This window comes from Callorhinus ursinus, unplaced genomic scaffold (assembly GCF_003265705.2).
Source record: "Callorhinus ursinus isolate GAN/ISIS: 27379988/994484 unplaced genomic scaffold, GSC_fseal_2.0 scaffold4, whole genome shotgun sequence".
NCBI lineage: Eukaryota > Metazoa > Chordata > Mammalia > Carnivora > Otariidae > Callorhinus > Callorhinus ursinus.
Genome location: NW_027397066.1, coordinates 122,587,932 through 122,609,066, shown reverse-complemented (window position 1 = coordinate 122,609,066; position 21,135 = coordinate 122,587,932). Strand labels below are relative to the sequence as shown.

At 36.0% G+C, this 21,135-nt stretch overlaps 1 protein-coding gene across 3 annotated transcripts in view; it reads left to right on the top strand.

Annotated features, from left to right (window-relative positions):
* TTC29 (tetratricopeptide repeat domain 29) overlaps positions 1-21,135 on the top strand; it is a 246,768-nt gene that overhangs the window by 159,472 nt on the left and 66,161 nt on the right. For 2 of the 3 annotated variants that reach the window (XM_073892328.1, XM_073892327.1), the window contains exon 11: positions 5,349-5,577. In XM_073892328.1, the coding sequence (XP_073748429.1) occupies positions 5,349-5,577 (229 nt within the window). Of the gene's footprint in view, positions 1-5,348; positions 5,578-20,680; positions 20,735-21,135 lie in introns of all 3 variants that reach the window. The other variant, XR_012378039.1, reaches the window with a different exon arrangement.

Genomic DNA, 21,135 nt, shown 5'->3' with positions numbered 1-21,135 from the left:
AATGGAACAATAATCCTAAAATTTGTATGGAACCAGAAAAGACCCTGAATAGCCAGAGGAATATTGAAAAAGAAAAGCAAAGCCGGTGGCATCCCAATTCCAGACTTCAAGCTCTATTACAAAGCTGTCATCATCAAGACAGTATGGTACTGGCACAAAAACAGACACATAGATCAATGGAACAGAATAGAGAGCCCAGAAATGGACCCTCAACTCTCTGGTCAGCTAATCTTCGACAAAGCAGGAAAGAATGTCCAGTGGAAAAAAGACAGTCTCTTCAACAAATGGTGTTGGAAAAATTGGACAGCCACATGCAGAAGAATGAAACTGGACCATTTCCTTACACCATACACAAAAATAGACTCCAAATGGTTGAAAGACCTAAATGTGAGACAGGAGTCCATCAACATCCTAAAGGAGAACACAGGCGGCAACTTCTTTGACCTCAGCCACAGGAACTTTTTCCTAGAAACATCGCTAAAGGCAAGGGAAACAAGGGCAAAAATGAACTATGGAGACTTTATCAAGATAAAAAGCTTTTGCACGGCAAAAGAAACAGTCAACAAAACCAAAAGACAACCGACAGAATGGGAGAAGATATTTGCAAATGACTTATCAGATAAAGGGCTAGTATCCAAAATCTATAAAGAACTTATCAAACTCAATACCCAAAGAACAAATAATCCAGTCAAGAAATGGGCAGAAGATATGAACAGACATTTTTCCAAAGAAGACATCCAAATGGCCAACAGACACATGAAAAAGTGCTCAACATCACCTCGGCATCAGGGAAATCCAAATCAAAACCTCAATGAGATACCACCTCACACCAGTCAGAATGGCTAAAAGTAACAAGTCAGGAAATGACAGATGTTGGCAGGGATGTGGAGAAAGGGGAACTCTCCTACACTTTTGGTGGGAATGCAAGCTGGTGCAGCCACTCTGGAAAACAGTATGGAGGTTCCTCAAACAGTTGAAAATAGAGCTACCCTACGATCCAGCAATTGCACTACTGGGTATTTATCCCAAAGGTACAAATGTCAGTATCCGAAGGGGTACGTGCACCCCGATGTTTATAGCAGCAAAGTCCATAATAGCCAAACTATGGAAAGATCCAAGATGTCCATCGACAGATGAATGGATAAAGAAGATGTGCTACACACACACACACACACACACACACACACACACACACACACACACACACACAATGGAATATTATGTAGCCATCAAAAGGAATGAAATCTTGCCATTTGCAATGACGTGCATGGAACTGGAGGGTATTATGCTGAGCGAAATTAGTCAATCAGAGAAAGACATGTATCATATGACCTCACTGATATGAGGAATTCTTAATCTCAGGAAACAAACTGAGGGTTGCTGGAGTGTTGGGGGGTGGGAGGGATGGGTTGGCTGGGGGATAGACATTGGGGAGGGTATGTGCTATGGTGAGCGCTCTGAATTGTGTAAGACTGATGAATCACAAACCTGTACCTCTGAAACAAATAATACATTATATGTTAAAAAAAAAAAAAAGAAGGAGAAGAAGATAGCAGCAGGGGAAGAATGAAGAGGGGGAAATCGGAGGGGAAGACGAACCATGAGAGTCTATGGACTCTGTGAAACAAACAGGGCTCTAGAGGGGACGGGTGTGTAGGGATGGGTTAGCCTGGTGATGGGTATTAAAGAGGGCACGTACTGCATGGAGCACTGGGTGTTATACGCAAACAATGAATCATGGAACACTACATCAAAAACTAATGATGTAATGTATGGTGATTAATATAATATTTAAAAAAATAAATAAGTAAACAAATCATATGATGAAAAAAAATGCTATGGAGAAAAATTTTAAAAAAAGAAATTCCAAACTTCTATTTCACTTTTGTACAATGATTTTGAAAACTTGTTATGAACCTTTAAAAGCAAATCTAATATTCCTGGTACTTGTCAGTCTACCTTTCAGGGCCTCTACAAACTGCCCTCATCCTCTCTTTTCTGGCTTCATACTATTCAGGCAATGTGTTCTAATTGTATTCTTTACAATCATTTCTAAGAAATATTATTATAAGACCACAGTTATAAGACTGTATTTGGAAAAATATTAGAATTAACTGTTTTCTCTAGTTATTACAGTGTTGTTATAATTAAAGATAGCACATCTTTAAAATATCATTTATTCTAATTAGTTTACCTTTTACCATATAATCATAGAAGATGGGCCACCCATCTCACCCTCCTGATGTTATCTTTTGATAAAAATATATAATTAATATAAAGTAGTCAGAATTCTTTAGGGGAAATAACTAGATATAAACCCTTTATGAGATTTCTTATTCCCCAATAAGATCAGATAATAATCACATAGTTAACACAATGATAGTGGTGCCTGGGTGGCTCAGTCAATTAAGCGTCAGCCTTTGGCTCAGGTCATGATCTCAGGGTCCTGGGATCCAGCACTGTGTCAGGCTCCCTGCTCAGTGGGGAGTCTGCTTCTCCCTCTCCCTCTGTTCCTTTCCCCTGCTCATTCTCAATTTTCTCTCTCTCAAATAAATAATTAAAAATTTTTTTTAAATTACAAATTAAAAAAAAATAAAACAATGATAGTTCCAGACTAAAATAGTAAAGAAAATGTGTAAAAAATTGTTTTTCCTTAGTGCTAGGAATATGTTCATTTATTTTTGAGCTTGCTCATTGGATAGAGTGACGTTTTAGACACACTTAGAAGGATCTGCTAAGAATCAGGAAAATGCCTGAAAATTCTAAATTATAGTGTAATAATGCAAGCTCTGTTTTAAGGTCTACGATGTCATCAAGATCCTGTCCTGAAATTGTCTCCTAAATGCTTACCAGTGATATTTATAACACTAAGCAAAGTTCTCTTTTCCAATAAGATGAATTCATGAAGTGATTAATTCACTCATATATTCTCAAATTCGTATTTAAGATTGTCAAGATTAATTCCTAGAATCTTCTGCATTTTATAATAGGATAGGGATTAACTGATAACAGAATTGAACTGTAGAACACTGGACAGAAACTTTGGAGAAGAGATTAGATTTAGATATTAAATTCTTTAAGAATTTAGAATATAGAAATGCAATACACGTTAATGAAATCTCATTCCAAAATGGTATGTATAAAAATGTTTGCATCTGAGAAGAATTAATGTATTTCCTTAATAGTGTTTTAAACCAGAGAAATTTAGGTTAATACCAGTTTTATGGCAGTTGTGTCTGTGTCTAACAATTGAATGCTAGGCTCAATTTGCAGGAAGAATAATTATATGTAATTATAATTAAATAATTATGAATAATTATAATGCTCCTATTGTAGAGGGGAAAACAGTTGTTAAAAAATATATAAATTTTAGGCACAGTAAATTCCGTTAACTGCTGAATCCCCACTGCCTGGCATGGAGCTTGGTACTTAGTTGTTGCCTGATGAATACGTTAATTCTAACATAATAATATATGAAATAATTCTGGAAATTTAAATATATGTCCACTTATTAAGGTCCCTAATTTCCTAATTAAGATTTTCATCTAAAACAATAAATAGCTACTACTATGAAGTATAATTAGAACACTAATCAGATATTTATACTTCTCTGTTTTTAAAAATAGAAATGTGTGGTCTAGTCACATATGTTCATTTATTTTGTCCTATATCTTTGATGTTTAGCAGAATAATCCAAAATATTAACTAGTTTTATTTTCATCTTCAATATTTATAGTGTTTCTCAATTATATGATTTACTTATCGTACAAATGTCCTTGATACCATTTTATTTTTTCTAATTAAGTAACCGTATTCTCATATAAGTTCTGTGTTTTACACTTTGAAACAAAAGAAAGAATTGTTCACCTCAACAAACTAAAATTATTATTGATAAAATATAGAGGGACTGTGTTTAAATTCGTAAGTTTAATTGGAATGAACAATTTGAGTAAAGAGTTCACTAAACCCTCCTTGTAGGCCTATAACATAGTATTATACTGCTTATGTATGTAACATAACTGTCACACAAGCCCTATATCTCCCCTCCTCATCTTCTAGCAACTTTTGTATCCAATCAGTTTGCTGTCTGAATGCCATGACTATAAAGAGATGCATGGAGTTGAGTATGCATTTTGCCCGTACTGGTATATGGTATAAGGCCATTTCAGTGGTGTTTGTATTACTAGTTCCTTCTAGTCGTGAGAAAATAATTTGAAAACTTATAATAAACTATTCTCTCTTGTAAAGGTTTCTTCTCAAAAGTGTGTGCATGCAGGTTTTCGTGTGTATGAACAAGAGAGAGGGGAAGGAGAGGAGAGAGGAGGGAGGGGGAGAGGAAAGGAGACTTACAAGTCAGTGAAGAGAGGAAACTTTTTTCCCTAGAGCCTTAAAAGTATAGGCTCAATCCTGAAAATGATATCCTCCATTGAGGAAAGCTTTTTCACGAGGATTTTAAGAAAATTTGGAGGGTGGCAAAAGATAGTTTCTTTCCTGAGGCTCAATTTCATTATTTGTAGAATAAGAATAGTATTTCCTCACAGGATGACTTACAAAAGTTAGTGACATAATACATGAAGTACTTAGTACTGGCCCTTTGAAAGCTGTTGTGGACAATAGCTTGTGGGAGGATAGGAGAGTATGACCCAAAAAGCCCACAAAACCCAAAAAACAAAAAACCACCTTGAATTTTTGCAATGAAATGTTGCAAAGAACTTAGAGAAGAAATGAACATTTAAATGAGTTGTGCTAGTGCCATTGGGATCATTATTTCTCAGGAATCTTGAATACCTCCAATGTTCTTAGTCAAAAAAGACCTAAGCACATGGGGAAAACAAGAGCGATAACCAAATCAGCAGATAAATACATCTATTTTCAGTGGCCACTGATTAAACAGATTGGCTGAAAATGATCTCTTGCTGTGACTAAAAACAACAACTAGTTAAAAATGCTGTATTAGGTAAATCCAGTGCTACAAGTAGGAAAATTACATCCAAATCAATGTGAATTAGATCACTCTTTCCCAGACTTCTTTTTGCTACCATATATGAGGTTGAACTATCTGAAAATGCTTAACATTTGACCATTTTTAATCCAAAAATACCTTGTTTCATATAATTCAATTTAGTAGATAAAACTTTTTTAGTATCCTAGCTTCAAGATACTGTATGGTTAGTAATCACAACTTTTTAAAAGAACCTTATTCTAATAGAGACCCTGCCAGCCATCTTTCTTCTAGAAGATGAATGCTATAACTATCGAAAGGTAAGTGTGGTGCATACCAAGGTGAGCAGATATGTGGAAGGATAGAACCAAAAATTAAGAAAAAATTATTTCTCTTACATTTTTAGGGATACTACAACAAAGCTTCGCAATACTTTCAGCAAGCTTTTGACACAACACCAGAGCTAACAAACTTGCGTGAAATGGATGAAATGAAAGTTCATTATGGAATAGCAAAAGCTCATCAGATAATGCTGACCGTTAATAATTACATCGAGTCTGAAGATCTCACCAGCCTTGACTACCTGCTGTCATGGAAGGAGAATAGAGGCAGCATTGTATGTGATCCAACTATTGGTAAGACTTTGGTTTTTGAAAACACTTTAGTTTTTGTGTCATTCTTAATGGCTGCATGAATGATTTTGATTTTATTGGTAATTTTAATTTTATTTATTCTTTACTACATAAATATTGGATGTGCCTTCATGTTGTATTGTATCTTTGATGATAAGGAAAACATAAAATGTGGTAATGATTAGTTGAACTTGACAAATCACCATCCTCATGTTTTTTTTCAGTTGCCTTAAATATTCAGCAACATGCACTGATCAGCTAGCTGTAAGGAATGTGAGATAAGTTTATGGGTTTTTTAAAAAATGTTCAGTGTTGTACCTTATGGACAAGAACAAGTCACAGATGCTAGTTCACAGATGTTAATTAGTATTATACTCTTACTTTGCTGATGGTAGTAAATTTTCCTACTACTTGATCAATTCAAGTTAGAATATTTAGAAAAATGTAATATTAATGTAATATTAATTTCTCTTAACTCCCCTTCTTTTCTTATATACCTTTTCTTGTGATAATTAGTCAAAATAGTCAATTAAAAACAAATAACTAGAGGTGATGTGAGGGTCACTTTTATGTGTCAACTTGACTAGGCTCCCGTCGTCAGTTAAGAACTTTAGAATAGGATTTTTAAAATTTTTTACAATACTGCCTATGACAGACCCTTGGGTTGCATAATTGTTGGTAAATCAAACTTTTTAAAGCAAAATATTTTAGGGATGTTTGGAGATAGCGCAAATGGAATCATGGGTAAAATTCTGTTATGTAAAGAAGCATCTCCTGCTTGGAACTCTTTTTTTTTTCCCCCTTAGATCATTTAGAGGAAACAATAAAGCTCTTTGGCTTTTATTTTCTCCATAGAATAAATAGTAAATAACAGTAAATTGGGCACAAAGGAATTTTATTGCTTCTTTTACATTAGTAGAATACCACTTCTCAGTGTCTGTCCTCTAGTTATGAAATAAGTAAAGGTCTCATTCCAAATATATGTACAAGATAAAGTCTTAAAAAATAGATGGCTTGTTGAATTTCAATGTGCTCAAGTGCCCGACAAATATTTACAGGTAACTATTAACTAACCACTCTTAGATAATATTTTGCTCACTTCAGGATGTTGTGTTGTCATATATTTGAGAGCCTGTTCTGTAGTTTTGAGTTATCTTCCTTTACTCCCTCATGTTGTCTGCCCAGGAGATAAAGCAGAGGAAATACGACCCATCTATCTATTACATTACTTCTTCTGATAAAAGGTTTGATAGAGAATAAGTTGGGCTACTCACTTTTTCAGATTTACCTGGATAAGCTCTAACCATCACCCTAATCACCATGAAAAAAAATACTCCTCAAAACTAGAGAAGCTAGTTTTTTCTATTTGCTGCAATCCTGTTTGGTGTTTTTCAAAAATTTCCTTTGTTTTTCTTCACTCTATAAAGCTATTTATTTTTCTATTCTTTTAACATTTTTCCTCATTTTTGGTGAGGGTGTTTTGTGTTCCAAAGGGCTTAGGAGCAAAGCAAAACAATGCATTTCAAAATATTATTCAGACAGTAAAAACTCAGCTATTCATATGGTGGAGAAGATTAAATTCTCTGAAATGCTATAAAGGTACACCCCCTTCCTGATTCATTTGACCGAGATTAGAAATATATACATGGATGAGCTATGTCGTTATAACAGTGAAGAAGAATAATCTTTCAGATTCAAATATAAATGAGAAGTTAGTTCTTCTACTACCAGCATGTTTAACATTTTTAGTGGTAGTTGTTCTATTTGGAAATAAGACCTGTAGGACATTATCAAACATACTTGCTTGTTTACATGGACCTATTTTAGTTCAAAACACACCAAAATGTGCTTTTTAAATGTTTCAAAGTGTTTCTTAAACTACAACTCTTTATTATTCTATCTTTGCTCTCCTTCAAAACCTTCACTGGATCCCTACTGCCTACAGATTATGTACAAACTTCTTAATGTTTTTTGACCACCTCCCTTCCCCTCGCTACGCCCTAGCACCCCAGATACACACAACATACACTAATATCACCTTACTTCCAACTCCGGTCCCATCCAGGGAAATCTTACTGGTCTTGCAAGGTCCTTCTCAAATGTTGAAATCCTCCCTGATCCCCCTCTTAACTTGGCTGTTGTCTCTTCTCTGTTCCCACATTGAATGTCATTCATTTCTCTCCAAGAACTTTTCACTGGTCATTTTCTACATCCTATCATGGCTATTTCTGTAATTGCCTTATCTGCCCAGTGAGAGTATGTGTCTTGAAAACAGATTCTGATTTTTGGTGTTTCCTGCAAAAGAAGGCACATGCCTAACATCTGCTAGGTACCAAGTAAATATTCGTCAAATTAAATAGAATTCAAAATGAGTATGTACGTCCTAGCCATGAGTAAGTTTGCACTAACCACTTTTTAAAACAGGATTCATAGTTCCATGCCTCCTTGGAAAACCAACAACAACAAAACAACTATGATCCAAAACTGTGTTTTGATTACCATGCGGTTATCACACGAATGCAGGACAACACCAAGTGTGATGGTGACAAAATGAAGAAATGCAGAAATATTACTTGGAAATCTGAGCAGCTTTTAGGTTTTCAAATTTTGCCTTTCTTCTCTGAAGAGGAATCTTTAATCTTGCCATTGAGGGGTCCCATGTATTCCCCCAAAAAAAAGCATATCAAAGATTTGAAAGCTACATTATAAAAGCTGTGCAGTTATCTTCACCTCTGAGACTCACATCCTCCAAACAAATCATTAGCTAACAGAGCAGGCAATATTCTTTTAAGCAGAGGAACATGACCCCCTAAGGGAATAGAGCAGTGAGAGCACTCAGGTCTCTAGATAAAATGGAACAGTGATTCACCAGCAATCATCTTTCCTCTTTGTACCTTTCAGAGGGAACACAGCAAATATAGGAACTTTCTTTTTTTTTAATTTTTTTAAAGATTTTATTTATTTATTAGAGAGAGAGCGAGAGAGAAACAGCATGAGAGGGGAGAGGGTCAGAGGGAGAAGCAGGCTCCCCGCTGAGCCAGGAGCCCGATGTGGGACTTGATCCCAGGACTCCGGGATCATGACCTGAGCCAAAGGCAGTCGCTTAACCAACTGAGCCACCCAGGCGCCCCCATATAGGAACTTTCATACCATTCTAATACTCTCAGATATGGTTGGAATGATTTCATATTCCTCCTTTCCTTTCCAATAGTAAATGAAGAGTAGATTCTCCTCCCAAATTTAGGAATTTAGGAGGAATTCAAATTTATTGCAGTTCAAGAAAATTATTCAAGCCTGAAGCAACAGAAATTGGTTGGCTCTTGAAGGATTAAGGGCCTATGAATTTCTGCTGATTTCTCCAGAAGAGGGTTTATTTTTTCTGCTAGAACTATTATGTCTCCAATCATGAAATTTATTTATTTCTGAATGAAAAGCTAATTCATCTTGCCTTATGGAGATTATAGACCCAGATGTGGAACAGTGACAGAGAAGCAAAGCTTTTCTTGTGCAACGTAAGAGAATTGTTAACTTAGAAATGTAATTACAGCCATTTCAGTGCCAACGTGGTTAACCACTTCATTGATAATATCAGTAACATGGTTTTAAGGCACATTCTTATTGTAGCCAAATGTAAATTATATCAGAGAAATAGGATGCATATCCTGAGTATGGAAATAGATGAATAAATACACTGGCTCGTCAGTAAAGACACTGTTTTCTACAAAATGACATGCCAAGGTTTCCTTGAGTACCAGAAATACCACTCTCGTTTTATGTATCATTTAATACTCTTTTTTTAAAAAAGATTTTATTTATTTGTCAGAGAGAGAGAGACAGAGAGCAAGCACAAGCAGGGGGAGTGGCAGGCAGAGGCAGAGGGAGAAGCAGGCTTCCCACTGACCAGGGAGCCCAATGTGGGGCTCGATCCCAGGACCCCGGGATTATGACGTGAGCCGAAGGCAGATGCCTAACCAACTGAGCCACTCAGGCATCCCGAATCATTTAATATTCTTAAAAGAAAACAATCAAGACCACGAATTTGTCTCTCCACCCTTGGTTTCTGTGGGTTTAATGTCGAGTCATCGGTTCAATGTGGAGCCACGTTTTCCCACCCTGTTCTTTGCTTGTATTTTTTATTCATGACCTCAGTCCTTTTAATGAATGTGAAAAATCCACATTCATGAGTGAGCCTCATGTTCTATTATACTTTGATCAGCTACTTCAGTTAAAAAACTCTAACAATGAGGAGAAAGTTCTGAAATTAACTCCAGTGTTAGCCCTCCTGTGTTAAAACCAGCAAGCAGGTTTTATAGCGTCTTATTGTCACAGAGCTAACCTCTGTCTCTAATAATGTGTTCAAAAACATGACACATAAAAAGAAGATTCTGGTGAAAAATCTGACTGAATCAAAGCTCACCCTACTGGCATTTTGGGTAACTGAGGGAGGGTGTTATGCAAAAGTCCAGTGACCTGGGTTCTAATACCATATTGAGCCCTAATTAGCTTTGTGACTTTGGGCAAAGATTTCAGTTCAAGTCTCTCTATCTGAGGTTCGAAACAGATCATTAATAAGATTTCTCTGGAACTGACAATGGTTCCTCAGTAGGAGCATCTTCTAAATAAATATGGTATTTTGTAGTCCTTAAGAGTTCAACCTAGATTTTCAGGAGCATTTTATTTATTGTTTTTCCCCCCAAATACTTTGTTTCCACAAAAGGGAATTTTATTATGGTTCTTATTATTATTACTATTTTAACATATCAAACAGCTGTAAAATGCCAGATATAAATATTTGATCTTTCTGCTAGAATTTATAATAAAGGAGTTTCTAGCTATCTGCTGTCATATGCGGTTTGACCTGTGCCTGGCGGGCATTGTTGAAGTTGCTAAACCTAGTGCACTATTTCATCTGCAGACTTCAATCCCTCCTCCTGTTTTCAACCCTGTGTTATGCTTCCCCTCAGCATTTCCTCAACCCCTACCTTTTCCCCACTGTTCCTGGGGCCTCTGATTCAAGAAGATGCCTAGTCCTCTATTTATTACTACCCCTTCTTCGTGCAGTTCTGTTTATATCTGTCTCTGCCTTCCTCAGTCGGGTACCACTCGTACAGCCTCTTTCTGTCTTCTGAAAATGAGTTAAAATCTTCTTGAACTTTTTTGAGTTTTATGGAATCATGAAATTATTGAGCTGTGTGGTACCAAAGAAATAACTTGGTCCACATTTTTTTTCTTATTTTCAAATGCCCTCAGGTCCAGGAACATGCAGTTATGCAGAAATCTGAAAGACAAAATAGAACTATAATCCAGTTTTCTAGAATTCTAGTTCAGGGATTCTCTCCATGTGTTGCACTTTTTTACAATAACACTTTATATTTAGTAGAAGCCACGTCAAACATTTTAAAAGATTACAATTTAATTAAAATCTGGATAAAAATATTCATGGTGCAAAGAAACAAGTGTGACTCTATTTCTGGCCAAGATGGAGTAACAGGGAAAAGATTTACCCACCTGTGTTAAAAAACTATATATATATATATATATATATATAAAACAAATGTTTGCAGAGATTGGACAACAGGCAACGCAGGTCAGTGATCCTTGAGAAAGATTATGAACACTAGAAATCAATCTGATTAAACTGATTCACACCATATAATGAATGACTCAAAGTGCTTTAACCTACTCAGAGCGATTAAGATTTTTTAAACATTGGAAGATTACCTATTGCCAGAATTTAGGACATTTGTAATATAGTGTATTGAGAAAATCATTCGGGCAGTGTGGGACAAAATAATTGTGGATAATGAGGCCAACACATGGACCCGTCTTCTAAAGTCTGGGAACCTGCCCTAAATTTGACTTCTCTAAGTTCTTCCTGAATTTCAAAGCTTTCCTTTCTTCAATATAAATCTGTACATTTTTCAAAAAGCTTATTAGAACTTTTAGATGACAGATCACTATCCCCTTAAAGAATCCGATTAAAGCTAAGGTTTCTCTCCTCTTTTCAGAAAAGCCAACAATTACTGTGTGTAATTTTCAGAGGGTTCAGTAACCATTGCTCAAGGGGGTAGAAATTACAAGTGCTTACCAGTATCTGGTTCTTTACTCTTTTGGGCACACAGAAGACTGCATTTTTCATCTCCTGGCAGCGAGGCAGGGCTCTGTGACTAGTCCTGGTCAATAGTCAGAAGTTACTTCAGGATGTAAGCCTGGGAGAGCCTGCCCGAGATCCTCCAGCTGATTCTCTCCCTGCTGCAGTGATCATAGTGGAAGCATTATTAAAAATTACAGGGCAACAAGATGGATGCAGTAAATCTCTACATGTGGAACATTTGTCCTGGAATGCTATTCAGACCTGCAGCAGACTTTGTGTGAACACAGAATCATCCTTTATTGTGGTGGACCACAGAGATTTGCAGAGTTGTTTATTGGTACAACTTCATTTAGCCTGCCCTAACTCTGCAAGCTTCAGGATTCTCCGTGACGGCCCCTGGATAGCAGCAGCGGGAGCTCCAGGGAGAGAACTGGGATAGCCATTTCTCTGTAGGATAGTTTATAAATTGTGTGTTTATAGGTTGTGAGTCTGCTTGTGACTTTTTTCTAAGGCAGAGATTCTTAAAATCCTTTTTATTTCCATTTCTAGTCACAGAAAACAAGTTTGATAAGACAAATGGGAGTGACACATTAAAATATATTCTTTATAGATTGCATGCTGTTGTCAAAAACCTTAAGAAAGACATGCATCTTTTCGCTAATCTCATTAAATCATGATAGATTATCAAAGTATACTTCTAATAAATTTTAAGAAAGAGCTTAAGAACTCAATGGCTTCTGCAACTGATAATAAAATAATTCCCAAGATGAAACATGCTGAAGAAGACAAAATCAATAGTTAATTGTAGCCAAATTTTTAAATAAAAAAGACTGCAGAGTTTGAGCCCGATTTTCAAATTTCTTCCTCCACAAACTAATGCTTACTTCATTGGGAAATAATAATGTAGCTCTAGATCCCTTGGGTTGAAAGATCTTTTTTTTTTTCCTTTTTCCTTTTTTTCCCTTCTGAGAGCCTCCTTCTCTATCTGCAGCCTTGGTTCAATAAAAGAGAATTCTTGATTGCTCAAACAAAAACTATACTTCTTTTAGATTCTGCTCACAGTTCTTGGTAGCTGATGGTGTTACCAGTTTTAACTTCCCAAGGTACACTGAACTCACCACTTCCAAGAAAAATGTAACTGGGTTTTTCTAATCTGGTTTTGTTTCAATTTCATCTCTAATTGCTGTTTTGGACAGCTTATGAAAAGTTTTGTGGGGTTTTTTGTTTTTTTGTTTTGGGTGTTTTTTTTGTTTGTTTTTTTTTTTGGTTAAACCACAGCAAAACCAGACTAAATCCCTGAGCTGTATCAGTACAAGGCTAGGGTTTGAAGTTCTGAGAGAATTCCATTGTCACCCATTTATATTTCTCTCATTCCCAGTGAGGGGTCTCACCCCTGCTTCCATCTATGTCCTTTTACTTGTGATCATTTATTCCAAATACTGTGCCAATTTAGGTTAAACATTTCCCTACCATTGCTAGAATTTGGGGGCAAAAAAAATCTTCTCAGACATGTACTTAAGCCTCCTCTAGTAAAGCTCTATTGGGATAATTCAGGTGATCCTTAATCCATACGATTTCTTCTGAAAAAAAGTGACATTAATATTTAAAACATGAACATATTGAAGGAACATATTTTGTTAACTTCTAATTTTTCCTATGTTTCCCTGATTTGGGGTACTGTGTGGGAGTTTTTCTAATTATTTCTCACCTTTGTTTTCTTATTATTATGAATTTTTATTTTTTCAACCACACTTCAATCAAAAATTATATCCATGGTCCCAGGACTCACTTTCCTTTAAATTCTTTTATTCTGCCCTCCCTATATTTTTAATTCCCAGATAAGAGTGAATTTTTTTATAGTCTAGGTTCTTTAGCATAATTAATAAAAAAATAAATACTTTTCATGACAAATATTCTTTTAGAAATTAGAAATTATTTATAATGCCTTTTCATAATGATTGACTTAACTAACAGAGCATGGATGTATATTTCACTTCTCATGGGTGATGTCTACCTCCCTGGGATGGGAACAACATGCTCAGTGTGGGAAATGTTGAGCAAGAATCTAATCAGAAGAAATGCTAGCATATTTCTTAATTTTAATGTCAGTCCATACTGACCAGTGTCTTGACCTTCCTGAAATGAATCCTTGAAATACTGCAGACGTACCAGAAAACATTTACTTTCTGAATCCTCTGACCTACTGTCACAATGAAATAAATATTAAAAGCACTGACCAATATTCACCATCTCCAAGTCCTTTATCACTACAGTATACTCAGATATTTTCTTCCTTTCATTTTATTCTAACCTGCAATCAAAAAATCTGAGCAAATAGATGTTCTCTCGTCGTGCCCTTAAGGTAATCAAAGTTGGACTTTGTCAAACCAATAGGGAAAACTAAAGTTAGCTCATTTAAGTGTGTTGCCTCTAAGGGCTTGCCTTTATTGACTTCTAACATGGAATCAGGTACCCAAAATGAGAAAAAGACTGGTTAATGTTTGCCTTTAGTGAGATAAGTCTGATTTCTCCATATGAAGACTATGTGTTCCATTGTATCAGCAGTTAATAAAGTGTAATTTGCACCTTTATCAAAGGAAATTTAGTTCAACACTTTCAGAGGTCTTCTAGTCTTGTTTATTAGTTGAGCTCCTGATAAGGGATACACAGTTTTCCTCAAATCTCCACATTTTCAACCCAGATATTAAAATAACAATGGGGGAAAAAGCAATGGAGAAGTATGAAATAAAATGAAACTTCAAAATCAGTAGTCAGGAAGTCAATTGGTGAGAAAAACTGGGAGACTTTAGATCAAATGACCATCATAAAATTGGGGGGTTAATATTTTTTACTGTTCAGATTTATTAGGCCTAAGTTTTTACCTTTAGCCACTAACCAATCTATGAAAAGAAGGAAATCAGCTATACCAGAGGAAGCTATTATGTCCAACCTTCAGCTATTAATTCAAGTTAAAAAAACAAAATTAATAAACATAAAAAATTCATTGTGTTGAATACAACATAAGCAAAAGAAACATTTTTCTTAGAACTCCTAATAGGGACAGATGAACAGACTGCTGTTGTGATTTGATTATAGGAATTCTTTCTAAAAATATGGATGTCCACATAACTATATTAACTATAGCTCATCTGAATGGATTCACTTGTTTATTCACCTTCATCCAAGGCTTTACAGTGTAATTTTATTTGGAGATTTATATGATGAAATGTGAACATAGTATATTCCTTAGTAATTTGATTGGCAGGAAATAGAGAACAAAACACATGCACAGCTTTTTAATAATTTATAATTACTTACATGAATCTACTAAGTTTAGGCACACAATTATATGACTAATTATGTTGAAAATCCAAGTGGATGCTTAAATAGATGACCATGCCCTGAGGCCTTTCCAGTTGTTTCTGCTGTCTCATTTAACCATGAAAATGTTATTAAGCATTCCTGGCTAAAAATTTTCAAGCATGTGCAAGTGTAATTGCATAGATAATTATGCATAATACTGTCACTTTTATATCTAACATAGGAATTTTCCTTTTAAAAAAAAATAGATCGGCTTTTGTACTGAGTAGCTTTCTCTGTACATGCCAAGAAAAATATAATTTGTAAAAGATAGGTGGACCAAAACCTATCTACTGCTCTTTCTTCAGGATCTCTTTTTGACTCTCTTTAGGACATTGATTTGAAGTAAAACAGAAAGATCAAGCCTTATATTAAAATTAGAGCAAATTTTAAATACCTACACATGCAGTGATCTCTATTCACAAATAGAGCTAACTGAAGTGTAATTCAATAACTAGATACCCGTAAATATTTATACAAACTTGGTAACAGGGATACTATTCTATGAATACAACTGTACATGGCAAGTCTTTCAGGCTTGCGTGTTCTAAAGCCAATGTCCAGGAAAAAAAGAATAACTAGCACATCCACGTTGGCAAGTTAATTTCTCGTCACGAGAACTATTAAGGAAGCTTTACAATACAGAATGCTGCCTGACGCCACGCCTTGCCGGGTTGGATTCTGCGCAGCCCCCCTTAACAAGCCACAGCTCCTGAAGCCAAGTTTGGTGTGCATGCAGCTGATTGGTGGGGCCTGGCTCACATGACACTGCCCAGCTGCAAGGGAAGCTGGGAAAGTGAGTACGAGCTGACTTCTCAGTGCCCGGACTGAGAACAGGTTTCCGTTGAAATTTATAAAGCAGAGAATTTCTTAAACATTGGAAAGGTTTAGATGCTGGGCGGCAATCACTAGAAGTAGTGCTAAGAGGTATGAAGAAAAAAATAAAGCGGGTAAGAGGACAGTGATTGGGCGAGAGGGGTGCTGTTTTAAACAGAAGTTTCAGAGAAGCCCCTCAAAAGAGGCGTGGTTTGCAGAGAAACCTGATTGAAATGACAGAGCAAGACGTGTGACTATCTAGGAGGGCCTGGAGAAGACATCCAGGTGACAAGAAGACCAGTATGGTGGGAGCAAATTGAGTGAGGAGGAGAGAGGGAAGAATTGAGTTTCAAGCAGCCCCTAGTTAATTTAGGCTCTTAGGTCATAGTGATGACTTTGGATTTTATTCCAGCTGTGATAGAAAATTATCCCTGAGTTCTGAGGCTAGGACTCTGACTGACTACATTGTAAAGCAGTGGCCTTTTTGACGAAAACCTACAATAAGAAATATATTTTGCCTTGTGACATAGAATATGTATTTGAATCTAGAGTTTCACAAAACAATACTTAAGACATATGAAGCTCTTGGGGATTTCTCTTTTGTAGTTTAGCTTAGTCTATTTCATGTTTTCATGATTTTTAAAGCAATTATAAATAGAAGATTCTTATGAGGAAAAAATGACATTGAAATTAAAATTGTTCTATTTGTTGCATTTTCTATTATGATGCAAATATTTTAAAATACCCTGTGGAAAACTAAACCTCACAATAAGCCTTAGGCAGTTTCTCAAGGGTGCAACTCAAGGACCACTTGCCCTGATTGGTGGTGGGAGGAGTTGTTATAAATGCATCTTCCAGGCCTTACCACAGACTTATGAATCTCCAGTGCAGGGGCTTGAGAATCTGCCTTTGACAAGCTCACCAGGTGATTCTTATGTGTGAGCACTGCTCTAAAGTTTTTTCAGTTTTTAAGGTGAAATTAATGCCAGGTTAGCTTTTCTGCATGAATATGTGATATTTCACGCATGTATGTAAGCCCACTGAGTGGGTCTTCAGATAACATTTCTCAGCAAAATTCTGCATTCACATATGAAATATGAAAAGCACTTTAAATCAGTACACCTGTTCCTTTCACAAGCTTTAGGTATTTATTTTGAAATCAAGCGAACCTGGAACTCTTCCTCTGTAATCCCAATTGATATTTGTTACTTCACATCATTTATCAGAAATAATCATCTTTTTCTCTGCTCAGTTACCATTCCCGTCTCCTCCTTAAATGTTTCGAAAATTGCACTTTCCCAAGAAGCCTCGCTACCCATGTTGAAATGTGGTTAAATAGCACCTATTCACAACGCTCCAATTCTAAGTGGCATATAACGGCATCATTTTTCACTAGGTTTGCACATCATTGATTTTCACTAAACATCATCCTCCACTGTGGCATGTGAGGAATTTCTCATCATGTCCTTCTGTTTTTTGATGCATTCTGGATACAACAGGTTAGATGACATCTCTTTAAAAAGGTTTTCAAAGTTTCATTAAAGTGTGTGGGAAATTTTCCTTTCCTCGGTTCTAAAGTGAAATAGGAAGCCCGCTAAGCAGCTATAGTATGGATCACACGCATACAAAATCAGGCTTCAGTCTGGCCCATTTGCTGTTGGTAAAGAATTGGGCTTAAGACCTGTTGTTATAAAGTCACTTCGTAAAATGTTTTCCATTTCCATATTCACTTTTGCTGTGGACGAAACAATGCTCCCCATCCCAATATCAGTGGTGTCCCGGTAGCAAAGCCTGTCACCTGGACATTATCCTCCTCCCTGAGCCAAAGTGAAATATCCTGACTTCTATGTCTGTACGTCAAAGGAATTGCCTCCCATCGACTCAGCTTCAAAAACAAAAAAGGGACAGAATCCTTCTGTGTTCATGGGGAAACATGGGGTTAAAGTGGACTGTATTTCAGGAAGTGTTCAGTTGACTTGCTATGTGGTGAGAGACTGCAGTCCTAGCTAATGACTTGTAGGGACGGAATCCTCAGGTCTCTCAGGTGGTTTCAGTCGATCAGTTTCAACAGAATGATGAAAAGGTTGAGATAAAATAAACTGACAGTTGCTACTCATCGTAGGCAGCAAGCTGTACCCAGGCAGCTGAGACCCTGGGAGCCCTCTTTCTTAAACAAAGGCTTTCACTGCAGTGAGCAATGAACTCCAAATAAAAAAAAAAAAAATGGGGGCAGATTGGCAGCTGGTGACCGACAGGAGGAGGGAAAGGAGGGAAACTGGGAAACACAGCAATTGTTGGCTAATTAGAAGCCATTCCCACCTACTTAATACCAACCCATTAAGCAGAAAACACTTTTCATCTTTCTCTCCTGCTACACATGACATTATACTCCAATCACCACCCTCCCACTGGCTGCCTCAGTACCCACAAATGAATATACTGCAAGTTTAAGAATGCAGTGATTGATTTGGGACAGTGAAACTGCACTTTCACAGTATATTTTCTGAAGATACTAATGCAGTGTTTATGATGCTTAGGTAAAATAATTATATCTGTAAACTGACAGCTGTCAAAAATTGAAAAACATAAGAGAAAACCTAAGCATGGTGGATGTATTTGAGTCTTAATAGCAAACAATCATGGAAATCAATTTCCCCCCCTTTGGGGAGAACAGCTCAAATATTTGGCTTAATAAATTCACTATCACTACCACCATTTCAACCCTCTACACACACACACACACACACACACACTCCCTCTCTCTCACAAAATTTATAAGATGACATATGAGAAATATAATAGGTGTGCATAAAATTATCTTGCATTATGTTTGAGCATGATTTTTATAGGATTCTTTCATTGGTCCCACTTTTAAGCTTATGGGAATTTATCCCAACAACTCAGACTACTGGAAATTTATCCTAATGTGGTAAGATAATTTTCACGTACCATTACCTTCATATTATTTTGAACAATTTACTGTCTTCTCTTTATAAGGGACTTCGATGGCTCTCAGAAACATATTATGTAACACAGCTCTCATAAACATAAATAATATTTAAATAAAAACCACATATCTAAAATGTGATTTTTCCTTGTTTTAGTTATGTGACTCTTACAGTTGTTTTTTTTTTTTTTCTCTGAACCTAAATATCAGCTCCTAAATTTTATACAGATTTTCTCACTGGTATTCAGTCACTTCTTTCAATTCCTATACACTGTTTCTGGGACATTGATCACAATGTTAGCCAAATAGTTACAGATGTTATAGTAGTAGGCTATAGAAAGGAAAACAGATTGTTCCCCTATGCTATGTCAAAATAGAAAAACAAATAGGATTTCAAAATGAAACTAAGGTTTAATTCATTGTACCGAAGGTGGTGATATGAGACTGCCTTGGGATTTTTTTTATTATTATTATTACTGCCTTGGGATTTCTGAGTAGGACTTCAGTGGGGAGAATTTAGTAGAAATTTTGCTGGTCCAAAGAGCAGAGCATGGTGCTGGGGTTTTCTATGTGCCTAAAACATTAAATGAGGTGAGATTGAAATAATCTTTCTATTAAGTATAAGTAGAATGGATTAAGCTTTACAAGTTGATTCAAATATGTTATTTTAAAGCACATATTTCAAACACAGCTTTGATTATTACCAAAGTGTTACCTGGTACTGTCAGACTATTATAGCAGAAGAAACACCGACCACCCTGCATTATACCATACACATACCCATAAGGTGAGAGGCAACTTCTAAAGATAGCACACTGGAGGAAGAAGGAGAGGGAGAGTCTTCTTGCTTTAAAATTCTGACCTGATTCCAAAACACAGTCCCACTCATCGGTTTTATTTCTCAGAAGAATTGAAGCTACTGATACCAAGCTTTATAAATAACTATTAGGAACATTCTTTCAGTCTCCCCAGCCAACCAAATTTACTATTTCAGTTGGGAGTATGTGTGTATTGTCATATCTACCATTAGTAAAATGGAAATAATATCAAAAGTGTTAACATTACTTTAAGATCTTTAAGAAATGTTAATAGAAATTAGCAAGTCTTTTATTATTAAACTGTAGTTTTGATTTTGAAATCAGACAGTTTAAGAAGCATGTGAAAGCACTGAGGGCAATTTGTCAAATTATAATGAAGAAGAATTAGTTGGAAAATGTGACACCTGAGTAAAGGTTGAGACTCGTTTGGACAGTGGGGAAAGGTTCTTTAATGACTTAATCACTGTCTTCAACTAGGTGGCATTAAGGAAAGGATACTTTAACGACTGTCCTCCATCTTCTTGGAGGACGGAACAAAAGAAAATGGATTTACTGTTTGAGAGTAAAAGAAATACCTTGCTTAACTGTTAGTCAAACTTTGGTGACATCAAGAAACCAAACATTTACTTTGCTGCTATTGTTTGAGGCAATTGCAACCTACTTTATAGAAGAGTATTTTACCCCTCAATAAGTGTATTAAAAACAAAGCAGCATGTTATAAACAGACACAGTGAAAACATCAATAAACAATAGCTGAAAATAAAAAAGATTCACACACACACACACACACACACACACACACACACACACACACACAACCACTCATATAAGCACTCAGCAGTCTGAGGCCATTTCATGTGGGAACAAGAGATCTTATAAACTCAACGGCCTTTAACTATATCATATAATTAATTTTTCTTTTGGTGACCCTCAGCCACCAAGAAAAGATTAAATTACATTCATTTTTAGTCTGTTTAGAAATGCAGAGGAATTTTCAGGAAATTTTCTTTAGCAGAACTCTAGTGATATAAAAGACTCCCAAGATTTTTACTTCAGCTTCTCATTTTCCAGATGAAGAAACTTCAATTCATAGGAGATGAAATGTCCTACCCCAGGCCAGACAGAGTAAGTGGCAGGATGAGAACTTAAATGCATATCTATAATGAGCACATCTCACCCTCCTTCCATTTTACTGTACTACCTGTAACCATTCCACTATTTTTTATTTTGTTTTCAATTTTGGTACTTTAGTGGAGTAAATTTAAGTTACTTAAAAAGTTTACCCTCTACCATCCAAAAAGATGTTGAAAAAATGAGGGGATATTATATTCAATCATGAATTCAAGCTACTGAGTTAATTTTTCAATCGATTTCACAAGTCTTTAGGTAGCTTAGGAATAGAAATGAGTCTAGCTGGCTAGTTAAAAATGCCATTTGAGAGTAAGGTCCTAGGTTAATTGCTCTTATATTTTCATTAACTGTGGATCCCTTTTTATCTTGAAAGAGTAATTAAGATATTTGTAAAA